The sequence below is a fragment of the Carcharodon carcharias genome, chromosome 10 (genome assembly GCF_017639515.1).
Source record: "Carcharodon carcharias isolate sCarCar2 chromosome 10, sCarCar2.pri, whole genome shotgun sequence".
Taxonomy (NCBI): domain Eukaryota; kingdom Metazoa; phylum Chordata; class Chondrichthyes; order Lamniformes; family Lamnidae; genus Carcharodon; species Carcharodon carcharias.
The window spans coordinates 78090729-78104475 of NC_054476.1; the positions used below are offsets into that span (position 1 = coordinate 78090729).

The following is a 13747-nucleotide window of genomic DNA, read 5'->3' on the forward strand; positions in this document are numbered from 1 at the left end:
AGATAATTAATTTAAATTTCTATTTGATACATCACAGGGGAGCCACGTCGCCATGGCGATAGATTGCAGGGAGATTTTCTTTTTGGATTTGGGTTTTATCTGTGTGATTTCTCAGAGAAACAGGCACTTGAAGACTGAGTCATGAGCTGCAAAGCAGCTGGAACCAGTTGCAGAGGACTATCAGAAACCAGGGGTGTTTCTGATTTGAAGTCACCAAACAAAATGCAGTGAGGCCCATGATTGAGTTGGGGGGGTCCACAACTGAGGTGTTGAAGAAGAGTTGGAGGGTTCACCTTGCTGGATGCTAGTGGAAGGACCCCAATAAATCTCATACCTCAGAGAATATCAGGAACACAGAAGAATTAAAGTGAATTCATGAGAGCTATGGCACACCTTGTTTGGTCCCAGAAGTGAAAGAATCCTCAAGATCCTGTATTGGAGAACTTTCGAGTGGAAATAAAAGTAGAACAGTGTGTTCTGTTGATAGTTTCAGGTCTAAAGTATAAGTGTTTATGAAACAGTGTTAAATTTGTAATACTTGCTTTAACTCTTAAACAGTAGAAGTTTTTGTTTAAGATGAGAAATCATGATTGTAGTAATTCTTCCAATTATTAACTGGGAGCTGAAATTTCTTTTGAAAAGTTACGGGCCTCTACTGAGATCATAACAGGGGTCCTGTCCATTTTAATTCTATGGTTGAATAAGATGCTTGTTTTACAAGATTTTAGCTATGTAATTAAGAGTGTGAATAAATTGGTTAGCTAACTACTAAATAAGCAATTGCATAAAATCTCTCAGTGGTACAAGTACATGAGAACCAGAGATATAACGGGCAGAAAAATAAAATGGTGTTTGGCTTTCAATGAATTGAAGCTAAAAAAAAAAGCCTCTTGATTTGCCGTCCACTGTCTGTATACAGCAGGTAATACTTTTTTCAACATATCAAGAATAACCAGTAAAGATTAAAAAGGAAAGCTCATTTTTGGATGGAGAACTTGGTTTTCTGTAGCTGAACCTATTAAAATGATGATTCTGATATAAGGTGTGCAGTAAGACACTGCCCTCTGGTGTACAAACCAGGGTTATTCAAATGTAAAACATTCATTTCCACACTGAACTTTCAGGTTAGTATTTCAAATTGAAAATTATTATTTTTCTTCCTCTTTTTTGCTCTACATTGTATAATGGTCAACAGGGACCAGGAAATCTGTCAGTCATCTATCATTTTGAACTGCCCATTAAGCAGTGGGCAAGAGCTCTGTCCTCTCTGAATAATGTTATTTAACTTTAATTTGAGGGAGTGCTTGTTTCGTGCTCAGCGTCCTTCCTCCAAAGGGTTAGCATTCATGATTGAGCCCACAGGATGTGGCCATCATCCTTGAAGTTCTGGTTCCTACAGATAACATAAGCTCAGATCTATTGGAGCATTGAATCAAGCAAACACCATCATGCTGTGGCAAAAGGAACTCAATTTGGGTTGGGTGAGGGAGAGGCAGGGAGAAGATCAATCATTAAATCTATTTTATATCCATCTCATATCCTAGGCCTTAGTGGGAGAGGGGACAGGTAGCTACCTAGCTGCACCAGAGCCCTTGAAAGTGAGTCAAGACAACTTCTATCAAACATCCTCCCTTGCCTGGTGTCAGAGTTACCCACTAGGGAATGGAAAGCTCAATCTGTATGAAACACTTCAACAACAGCACGATGGCCACTCTCAACAGTCATAACGTCACTATTTAAAAACTAAGGTGGGGCCTACATTTTACTATCACTGGTAACGATATATTGGCACTCGAACACATTTTTTTCCTCTGCTTGATAGGGAAGGTGGTGGCATAGTGGTATTGTCACTGGTCTGGTATTCCAGAGACCCACGGTAATGCTCTGGGGACCTGGGTTTGAATCCCACCACAGCAGATGGTGGGATTCAATAAAATTTGGAATTAAAAGTCTAATGATGACCACATCGAACCATTGTCAATTATTGTGTATTATTATTCCTTTCGGGAAGGAAATCTGCTGTCCTCACCTGGTCTGGCCAACATGTGACTCCAGACCCACAGCAATGGGTTGACTTTTCATTTTCCTCTGAACAAGGGCAATTAGGGATGGGCAATAAATGCTGTCATAGCCAGCGAAGCTACATTCTAACAAATAAAACTTTAAAACTCACTTAAATGAAGAACAGCACCCTGCTGCTGAGGAAGACAAAGGTGAAGCTTACTGCTCAAGGAGCCCCAGCAGTTACAGGAAGAAGCCTGCAAAGCTCAAGTGGTTCTGGGAGAAGCTAGTAGCTTTAATTAAACTTCAACTAAAACAGAAACAGGAGATCGCTGCACTCTCCGTCGGTATTAGGCTCAAAATTCAGCCGTGAATCAGTTCATATTCCACTCCAAACAATTGGGCATATAATCTAAGCTGACTGCAGTACTGAGCGTGCTGCACTATCAGAGTTTCAGTGGAAATGTTAAACTAGACTCCATCTTCCCCTTGAACACTTGTTCACTCAAAAGCAGCAAACTGGCAGTCCTGGGAAAAGACATCTTAAAGCTTCCATGTTTAGGGAATGATGCCAGAAGCAGGGACTGCCGCTCTCTTTTTCATTTAGAACAGTCACTCTTTGAAGTACATCTATGTGAAAAATAACTCCCTTTCCATGTGCATTCAACTGGGTTTGTATCTATGCCGAATTCTTAACATGCTTCGAACAGCAGAATATTGCAGATGCTGGAAATCGGAGATAAAAACAGAAAATGCTGGAAACACACAGCAGATTATGACAGCGTCTGAGGGAGAAACAGAGTTAACGTTTCAGGTCTGTGACTTTTCATCAGATCTGGGGAAGAAAGTAAATAATAGATCAGAACTTCTTCAAGGTAGAAAGGGACCAATGAGGAAGTTCTGACCAACATTTACCTTCTTTCCCAGTTCTGATGAAAGGTCACGTGCCTGAAGCGTTGACTCTGTCTCTCTCCACAGTTGCTGTCATAATCTGCTGAGGGTTTCCAGCATTTTCTGTTATTATTTCACCTAATATGTCCTCAGTGTTGACAGCTGGGAGAGAAGGTGGCGCACAAGGACAATGAAGAAAGGGGAAGGAAACAAAATAAATCACTTTCAAATAGGGAAGCAATACTAGAACATTTTGAAATATCTACAGAATGACAGGAAGTCCACAGGCCAGATGGACTGCATGCGTTCCTAGCTAGAGGAGGACAGAGATGTGGGAGTGATAGGGTTTGGAAAAAGGAAGCCTGCCTTTTTGTCCTGATAGGCCATCAGCATGGCACAGTTCTCACAGGCGACAGGCCTCTTGGGACAGTCAGATTCCATGTGCTCCTGCAGTTCCTTTCGCCAGAGCAAAGCATCACATTGCGGACAGTCAACAATGGCGTATTCACACTGCTCCTGGTGGTCCTGTAACATACACAGCACAAAGTGGCTCACTGGCAAAGAAACCAATTTCTGTACACATTAAATGGTCATAAACTTCCAGCTGTCACCAAGACCTTACTCAAATTTTATTCAGCACTTTTAAGGTCAATACACTGCAACCAGATCTCCTCTCTGTGTGGACGCCCCCCACTCCCACCAACCAAAGTTGGCCTTAAGGTCCGGTCACGGAAGCACAGGCAGGGAAAGCTGGCTGTGACTGAAGCAAGGTGACTGAAAAGGTTCCCCGAGGAGTAAGGAAACTTGTATTGCCAACAATACTGGCCAGTATTTGTTTAAAGTAAATCAGCTCACTTCTGTATGAACTTTCCTTCCCTCCACCCTCACTGCTGTCTCTTGCCTCTGCATGATCAGACTCCTGAGCCCACACACCTAGCTGTTAATTCAGAGTCACTTTATGGGGGAAGGGGCAGCAGAGTGCACTGGCTGGGTCTGCATGGCCAATGGTCACACTGAATCCAGCATGGACTGAGTCTGTATGGCCAATGACCGCACTGGGTCAAGCATAGACTGGGTCTGTATGGCCAATGACCACACTGGATACAGTAGTAAATGGGTCTGTATGGTCAATGACCACACTGGATCCAATAGTAAATGGGTCCGTATGGCCAATGACCACACTGGATACAGTAGTAAATGGATCTGTATGGCCAATGACCACACTGGATCCAGTAGTAAATGGGTCTGTATGGTCAATGACCACACTGGATCCAATAGTAAATGGATCTGTATGGCCAATGACCACACTGGATCCAGTAGTAAATGGGTCTGCATGGCCAATGACCACACTGGATCCAGTAGTAAATGGGTCCGTATGGCCAATGACCACACTGGATCCAGTAGTAAATGGATTTGTATGGCCAATGACCACAATGGATCCAGTAGTAAATGGGTCAGTATGGCCAATGACCACACAGGATCCAGCAGTGACTGACTCTGTATGACCATTGACCACAGTGAACAGAGCACTGACCCACTTAAACTGACTGGCACTTTGACAATAGGTTGAGGAAAGGTGGGCTTTGTGGTGGTAATCGGTGTATTGACAATCTGTGGATGCTATACATATCACTTTAAAGAATAAGGCACACAATTTGAAACAGGGGAGCCTTCCTATTCCCCTATTTTACTAAGTATAGCCAATGAGATTCAGGCGTGCAACTTTTAAAAAAGCCAAAACAATCAATGGCAACAAATCACAAAGTGATGAAAAATAAAGCTGATCAGTGGAAAAGAAACAACCCCCCCGCCCCCCCGAAACTAACCTCCAAATGTCGTAGCTCCATTTTCTGATAACAGCCCTTGTTGGGGCACTTGACTGTCAGGGAAAGAATTTCCCGTTTTGCAAAATTATCTGGGAAAAGTTGGGCTTCCATCAGCATCTCATTATCCACAGGGCACTTGTGTCCAGCATCCCTGAGAGGTTTAAAAAAAAAATGGTTAGAACCCTCGTCTTAGCCTCCCAGCGGCCCCACCACGTCCCAGCCTATCCACCCCATCTCCCAGCGCAACCACAACCCCCACCCTGCCGCCGCTGCACTCCCACCCTCCCACCAAAGAGGCAGTAGATAAATTATTTTTTTATGGTGCTGGTTGAGAGATAAATATTGGACAGCAAACTGGAGAGAATTCTCCAGCTCTTCTTTGAATAGTGCTGTGGGATATCTTGCATTCTCCTATGTTATCGGACATTTTAACATCTCATCCAAAGGACAGTTCTGCACTAAAGTGCCAGCCAGGATTACTCGTGAGTGGGGCTTGCAGGTAATGTAGTTCAATCAGAGTCTAGAGTATTATCTCATAACAAAGGAAACTATAAGGTACAAGGGGCAAAATTTTCTATGATACATTGGGAAACCATGTTAAAAGGTATGACAGTAGACAGGCAATGGCTAACATTTAAAGAACTAATACATAGTTTACAACAAAAATACATTCCTTTAATGCACAAAAACCCAGCAAAGAAAGCATTCCGGACGTGGCTAACAAAAGAAATCAAGGATTGCATTAGATCAAAGGAGAGGCGTATAAAGTTGCCAAAAAAAAATGGTAAGCCTGATAATTGGGAGCATTTTAGAATTTTAAAAAAATTAAGGGAGGGAAATAGAGTGAGAGTAAGCTAGCAAGAAACAAAAACGGATTGTATAAGCTTCTTTAGGAATGCAAAAAGAAAAAGATTAACAAAAACAAATGCAGATCCATTACAAGTGGAGTCAGGATAATTAATAATGGGGAATAAGGAAACGGCAGAGAAACTAAACAAATACTTTGTGTCTGTCTTCAGAGGGAAATACTAAAAACCACCCAGGAATAATGGAGAACCAAGAGACTAGTGTAAAACTAGAAACTGCAAGATATTAATATGTTTAAAAAAAGCACTAGAGAAATTAAAGGGATTGAAAGCAGATAAATGCCCCAGAGCTGATGATCAGACCAGAGTGCTAAAAGGTAGCTGCAGAGATAGTAGATGCATTGGTGATCATCTTTCAAAATTCTATAGGCTCTGGAATGGTTCCTGCAGATTGGAAGGTGGCAAATGTAACCCCACTATTAAGAAAGGAGGGAGATAGAAAATGGGGAACTACAGGCCTGTTAGCCTGACATCAGCAGTAGGGAAAATGCTAGAATCCGTAATAAAGGATGTGATAACTGGACACTTAATGGTAGGACTGGGTAGAGGCAACATGGATTTATGAAAAGGAAACCATGCTTAACAAACCTGTTGGAGTTTTTTTGAAAGTGTAACTAGCAGAATAGACAAGGGGGAACCAGTGGATATGGTATGTTTAGGCTTTTGCTAAAGTCCCACTCAAGAGGTTAGTAAACAAAATTAGAGCACATGGGGTTAGGGGTAATATACTGGCATGGATTGAGAACTGGTTAACAGACAGAAAACAGTAGGAATAAATGGGTCATTTTCAGGTTGGCAGGCTGTGACTACAGCAAGGATCAGTGCTTGAGCCCCAGCTATTCACAATCTATATCATTGATTTGGATGTGGGGATTAAATGTAATATTTCCAAGTTTGCAGATGAGACAAAACTAGGTGAAAGTGAGAGTTGTGGGGAGGATGCAAAGACACTTCAAGGGGATTTGGAGAAGCTAAGCAAGTGGGCAAAACTTTGGAAGGTGAAATACAATGTGGAGAAATGTGAGGTTATCCACTTTGGTAGGAAAAGCAGAAATACATAAATATTTTTTTAAATGGAGAGGGGCTGGGAAGGGTTGAACTTCAAAGGGACTTGGGTGTCCTTGTTCATGAGTCACTGAAAGTTAACATGCAGGTATAACAATCAATTAAGAAGGCAAACAGTATGCTGTCTTAAGACCTTTCTGCCACAGTGCACTGAAGGGCTGGGAAAGGTATAGACTCATCGAGCTGTACAGCTCACAATGAATGTATGCATCGAATACCAGTTGTATTATAACTGTATTGAAGCACCTCAGAGTGCAACATGCTGTATGTTGATAAGTCCAATACCATTGTCTGATTGTCTGTAATGACCATATTGAAATGATTGTAATATTCATTGATTGTATTGATGCACCTTGTGATCCATGTGTAAAAGTTGAATCTGATTGTACTTTTTGTGATGGCGATTTTGAAATGTTTTGTAATGTTCTTCCAGATATTTTATGAACGTTTTTTTCCCCCCCTTATCTAGAGGCTTGTACATTGCGACCTCCAGATAAAGCAAAAGATGGCTCGGGTGATCGCCAATGTGCAGGAGTCTGGAATAGGCAGACCTACACCACGTACAGCAGCAGCGAGAGTGCCTCGCTCCTGATGACCAGGTTCTTACCCGCAATGGAGAGGGAGCGTCGTTCCCACATGCCCAGTTTTCTTTGCACCATAGACACTCGCTCCTTCCAGTTTCCAACACATGCCCCGGTCCCTCCGAACCATATCCCCAGCACCTTCAGGCCATCAGCCCTGACGGTGAAGAGGACAAAGTATCGGTCAGCCCAGTTCCCACACTCTTCCCACGATTTACCTTGGCTCTCGAGACCTGCTCCTAGTTCTTTTTTTTGGAAAAATATACCTTATTCATAAAATATCTGGAAGAACATTCCAAAACATTTCAAAATCACCTTCACATAAATACAATCAGATTCAACTTTTATATGGATCACGAGGTGCATCAATACAATCAATGAATATTACAACCATTTCAATATGGTCAATGCAGACAATCAGAGAATGGTATTGGAGTTATCAACATACATCATGTTGCACTCTGAGGTGCTTCAATACAATTATAATACAATTAGTATTCACTGCATACATTCATTGTGAGCTGTACAGCCCAAGGGGTCTATATCTCTCCCAGCCCCTCGGTGCACTATGGCAGAAAGGTCTTAGACAGTGACCTTTCCCCATTGTGCTTTTGCGGAGGCTGCCTCAAGCTTTACTGCATCCCTCAGCACGTAGTCCTGGACCTTGGAATGTGCCAGTCTGCAACACTCGGTCGGGGACAACTCTTTGCGCAGGAAGACCAACAAGTTTCGGGCAGACCAAAGAGCATCTTTCACTGAGTTGATGATCCTCCATCTGCAGCTGATGTTTGTCTCGGTGTGCGTCCCTGGGAACAGCCAATAGAGCACAGAGTCCTGTGTCACAGAACTGCTCGGGATGAACTTTGACAGAAACCACTGCATCCTCTCCAGACCTTCTTTGCAAAGGCACAATCCACAAGGAGGTGAACAACAGTCTCGTTCCCACCACAGCCACCTCGAGGGCAACATGCAGAGGGGGTGAGACTCCTGGCGTGTAGGAAGGATCTGACATGGAGGGCCTTTCTCACCACCAGCCAAGCTACATCTTGGTGCTTGTTGGAAAGTTGGAAAATAACTTTGACAGTCTGTTCGGGGAACCATCCCACAGGATTCACCCTCTCCTTTTCCCGCAGGGCCTCTAAGACGTTATGTGCAGACCACTGCCTGATGGACTTGTGGTCAAAGGTGTTTCTCTGCATAAATTTTTCCACTAGGGACAGGTGGTACGGTACAGTCCAACTACTTGGAGCATTCCGCGGCAGGGTGGCCAGACCCATCCTTCGCAATACCAGGGACAGGTAGAACCTCAGCATGTAGTGATACTTGGTGTTTGCGTACCGAGGGTCTACGCACAGCTTGATGCAGCTGCACACAAAGGTGGCCATCAGTATGAGGGCGATGTTGGGCACGTTTTTTCCCCCCCTTATCTAGAGGCTTGTACATCGCGTCCCTGCAGACACGATCCATTTTCGACCTCCAGATAAAGCAAAAGATGGCTCGGGTGATCACCATTGCGCAGGAGTCTGGAATAGGCCAGACCTGTGCCACATACAGCAACAGCGAGAGTGCCTCACACCTGATGACCAGGTTCTTACCCACAATGGAGAGGGAGTGTTGCTCCCACATGCCCAGTTTTCTTTGTACCATAGACACTCGCTCCTTCCAGTTTCTAACGTGTGCCCCGGTCCCTCCGATCCATATCCCCAGCACCTTCAGGCCATCAGCCCTGACGGTGAATGGGACAAAAGATCGGTCAGCCCAGTTCCCAAAGAACATGGCCTCGCTCTTCCCACAATTTACCTTGGCTCCCGAGGCCAGTTCGAACTGGTCGCAGATGTGGATCAGTCTGCGCACTGACAGTGGAAACGAGCAGAAGACGGCGACATCGTCCATGTACAGGGAGGCTTTGACCCAAGTGCCTCCAATGCCTGGTATTGTCACTCCTCTTATGCCCGGATCCTTCCTGATGGACTCAAGAAAGGGTTCTACACAACACACAAGCTGGACAGGGGAGAGAGAGCAGCCCTGCCTGACTCCAGATTTAATAGGAAAGCTATCTGATTCCCACCCATTGACTGAGACTGCGCTACTGATATTAGTGTAGAGCAGTTGGATCCAATTGCGAATTCCCTCCCCAAACCCCATTTTGGAGAGCACATCCACCATGTAGGTGTGCGATATTCTGTCAAAGGCCTTCTCCTGATCCAGGCTGATAGGTAGGTGTCCACACCCCTGTCCTGCACATAGGCAATTGTATCCCTGAGTAGCATGAGGCTGTCAGAGATCTTCCTGCCCGGCACAGCGCAGGTCTGGTCAGGGTGGATCACCAATTCCAGAGCAGACTTGACCCGATTAGCAATGACCTTGGACAGAATCTTATAGTCCACATTCAACAGTGAAATGGGTCGTCAATTTCTAATTTCCTCCCTTTCCCCCTTGTGCTTGTAGATGAGGGTGATGATGCCTTTCCTCATGGATTCTGACATGCTGCCGGCCAGAAGCATACTCTCGTACACCTCTAGCAGGTCTGGGCCGATCCAGTCCCACAGAGCCGAATACAACTCAGCCAGCAAGCCGTCGTTTCCGGGAGTTTTACTCTTCTCGAAGGACTCAAGGGCCTTAGTCAGTTTGTCAGGATTAGCAGTTTGTCCAGGCTCTCCCGTGTATTGTTGTGATAGAGGACAGGAAGGACTGGGAGGCCATGCTGTCTGTGGGCTTCACGTCATACAATCCAGCATAAAAGGATTTGGTGATCCTCAAAATGTCAGACTGCAATGACTTTACTGAGCCATCTTCTTTCTTCAGGCTGCTGATCACAGAGCTCTCTCTGTGTACCTTTTGGAAGAAGAAACGTGAGCACGTCTCGTCCTGCTCCACGGAGCGGACTCTGGACCGGAAGATGATCTTGGAGGCTTCCGAGGCAAAGAGCGAGGCTTGCTGGCTCTTCAACTCTTGGAGTTTCTCCTTGACATCGACATCCATCGACTACAGCCAGAGCAGGTTCTGCATGTTTTTCTGGAGTCGGGACATTTCCCTCTGTTCCTTTCAAGCTTTCTGGATGAAAAACCTCGATGTTTCCCTTGATCGCTTCCCACCAGTGTGTCAGGGGCTCAAAGGGGGGTTTCACGGTTCTCCAACCTTTGTAATCCCTCTTGAGCTCCTCAATGTTCTCTGGGCTCAGCAATTACATGTTTAGCTTCCATGCCCCCCCCGCCAACCTTCTGGTCTTCCTCTAAGTGATAGTCAGCCAGTAGGAGGCAGTGGTCAGAGAAGAACACCGGCTTGACGTCAGTGGATCTGACTGCGAGCACGGGACACAAACAGGAAGTCTATCCTGGAATGGATGGACCCGTCTGGCCGCGACCAGGTGTATCTACGCTGTGCTCCGTCTGCAGGGTTGCTGAAGACGTCATGCAGCTTGGCATCCTTTACTATTTCCATCAGGGATCTGGACACAGTGTCCAATCGGCTGTCAGCCCTAACGGACTCTCCAGTTGCATCGATGATGCAGTTGTAGTCACCGCCCAGAATGACCGGCCTGGAGGAGGCCAGCAGCAGTGGGAGCTGCTGAAAGACCGCCAGCCACTCGCCGCAGTGCAGCATTCTTGTACATTACATCTGCCACGAGGAGGCGCCTGCCCACCACCTCCTCAACCTCTGAGACGGTGAAGTTGCCTCCCCGCAGCAGAATCCCCAGGCCGGGAGAATGAGAGTCATTTCCTCCAGACCAGATCGATGGCCCATGGGACCAGCATTGTGACCATTGCCTGTAGGAGCTGAGGTGCGGTATCGCACACTCCCACAGAAACAACAGGTCAGCTTTCACCTTGGCAAGATAGTCCAATGTCGCAACACATCGTGTAGTAGATTTAATGCTACGCACATTTATCTTTACACCCATTTTAAAGCATTTAGTCTCTCACCAAACCTGTTGCCTTTGAGAGTTCCAGACCTTTGGTCTGCTCCTGCATACCCATAGTGTTCACAAATTGCCTCACTTTGGATGGGCTGAGGAAACTGTCCTGAACCACCGCACTGGAGATGTTCCGCTCAGATGGCATCTAGGGGTTCGTGCAAGGGACGAGATTTGAAATGTCTTCCGTTGGAGAAGTCTCTCCGATCCTCTCCCCATCTGGTGCGTTGCGGCTCCCGGCTTCCCGGAGCTGGGGTGCACTGAGTGCTTCACTGCTCCCAGATTCCCGGGGCTGGGGTGCGCTGGCCTCTTCGGGTTGTGGGCAAAGTTGGGGTGCGCTGGTCTCCTCATTGTCTCCAATGTTCTGGAGCTCGGGTGTCTTGTCCTCCAACTCCCTAGAGCTTTGCCGCTTCTTCTGTAGGTGCCGCCCTTGCCCTTCTTCGTCTGAAGACCAGCTGCCCTTGTCATCCGTGTCAGATAGAAGACGCCTCTTGCCACTTGTCTGGGAAGTGGCTTGGTCCCTTCTTAGCCCGTTCTTCCTTTTGGCTCTCTTCACCAGCTGCCACTCCCCCTGCTGATTTTCCACTGCTTCCTCCTCCATTGATTCGCTCTCCTGAGGAGTGGGAGGTTCAGGGGGCAGTGCAGTTGATTGGCTGTCTGCTGCCTCAATCTTTTCCTCCACCTTGTCTCTCTCTGTGCCCTCCTTTGTCCCGTTGTTCTCACTGGAGGCCTTGGTGGTTGGAGGGTTGCAAGTGTCCTTGGTAGTAGTGACACGAAGCATTTCATCTGCTTCCTCCTCATTGGCTTTGGCTGCCTGTGCATAAGTGAGGCAGTGTTTGAGGCAGGTCCTGTAGAGGTGGCCTGCCTCGCCACACAGGTTGCAGCACTTAGTCTCTTTGCAGTCCTTTGTCTGGTGCCCTTACTGTTTGCAGTTCTTGCAGAAGGCGGCGCTGCAATTGGCTGCCACGTGACCAGACTTGCTGCATGAGTGACAAAGTTTGGGCTGCCCAGCATAAACAAGGTAGCCACGGCTTCCCCCGATAGAGAAGCTGGAAGGAGGGTGGAGGATGGCTCCCTTACCATCGGTCTTGAGCATGACCTTGATCTGGTATTTGCTTGTCCAAATCCTGAAGGCGTCACTAACCTCAGTGCAGCTTCCAACCCTGTTGACGTATCTTCTGAGGAAGGTGAGCACATCGGCGACAGGGACATGGGAGTTGTAGAGATGCACCATCACCACATGGTCCCATTGCAACGGCAGAGCAAAGAGCAACTCCACTGTCAGGATCCAGCTAGTCTCTCTTCTCCTCGAACACCTTCAGGAACTTGACGCAAGCTGCCATACTCCTGAAGGTCATGTCAAAATATCTAGCGTTGGGGAAGTCTTGCAGGGAGTAGATCTCCTCCGCTTCAAATCCACACGCCTTCAACAGGATCCACTTGTTGAAGAAGGCCCGATCCATGGGCGCCCCTCCTTCGCTGTCCTTCACTGTCACCTGAACGGTGTTACATACCCCATGGTATGGGGCTCGACTGGTTATAGCCATCACTTCACGACTACACTTGATCTTAGCCAAAAGGCCAAGAAGCGATCTACTTTTTTTTGAAAAATATACTTTATTCATAAAATATCTGGAAGGACATTCCAAAACATTTCAAAATCACCTTCACATAAGTACAATCAGATTCAACGTTTACACATGTATCACAAGGTGCATCAATACAATCAATGAATATTACAACCATTTCAATATGGTCAATGCAAACAATCAGACAGTGGTATTGGAGTTATCAACATACATCATGTTGAATTCTGAGGTGCTTCAATACAATTATAATACAATTAGTATTCACTGCATACATTTATTGTGAGCTGTACAGCCCAAGGGGTCTATATCTCTCCCAGCCCCTCGGTGCACTATGGCAGAAAGGTCTTAGACAGTGACCTTTCCCCATTGCGCCTTTGCGGCAGCTGCTCCAAGCTTTACTGCGTCCCTCAGCACGTAGTCCTGGACCTTGGAATGTGCCAGTCTGCAACACTCGGTTGAGGACAACTCTTTGCGCTGGAAGACCAACAAGTTTCGGGCAGACCAAAGAGCATCTTTCACTGAGTTGATGATCCTCCAGCTGCAGCTGATGTTTGTCTCGTTGTGTGTCCCTGGGAACAGCCCGTAGAGCACAGAGTCCTGTGTCACAGAACTGCTCGGGATGAACTTTGACAGAAACCACTGCATCCTCTCCAGACCTTCTTTGCAAAGGCACAATCCACAAGGAGGTGAACAACAGTCTCATCCCCACCACAGCCACCTCGAGGGCGATGTGCAGAGGGGGTGGGACTCCTAGCGTGTAGGAAGGATCTGACAGGGAGGGCCTTTCTCACCACCAGCCAAGCTACATCTTGGTGCTTGTTGGAAAGTTCTGGTGATGAGGCATTCTGCCAAATAACTTTGACAGTCTGCTCAGGGAACCATCCCACAGGATCCACCCTCTCCTTTTCCCGCAGGGCCTCTAAGACATTATGTGCTGACCACTGCCTGATGGACTTGTGGTCAAAGGTGTTTCTCTGCATAAATTTTTCCATGAGGGACAGGTGGTACAGTACAG

The 13747-nt window shown here is 46.4% G+C and overlaps 1 protein-coding gene across 3 annotated transcripts in view; it reads right to left on the reverse strand.

Moving 5' to 3' along the window:
• The window catches only part of traf6 (TNF receptor-associated factor 6), a 53087-nt gene that overhangs the window by 13820 nt on the left and 25520 nt on the right, over window positions 1–13747 (reverse strand). For all 3 annotated transcript variants that reach the window (XM_041198038.1, XM_041198037.1, XM_041198039.1), the window contains 2 exons: window positions 4719–4869; window positions 3259–3417 (listed from right to left, as the gene is read on the reverse strand). In XM_041198038.1, coding sequence (XP_041053972.1) covers window positions 3259–3417; window positions 4719–4869 — 310 coding nt within the window. The remainder of the gene's footprint in view (window positions 1–3258; window positions 3418–4718; window positions 4870–13747) is intronic.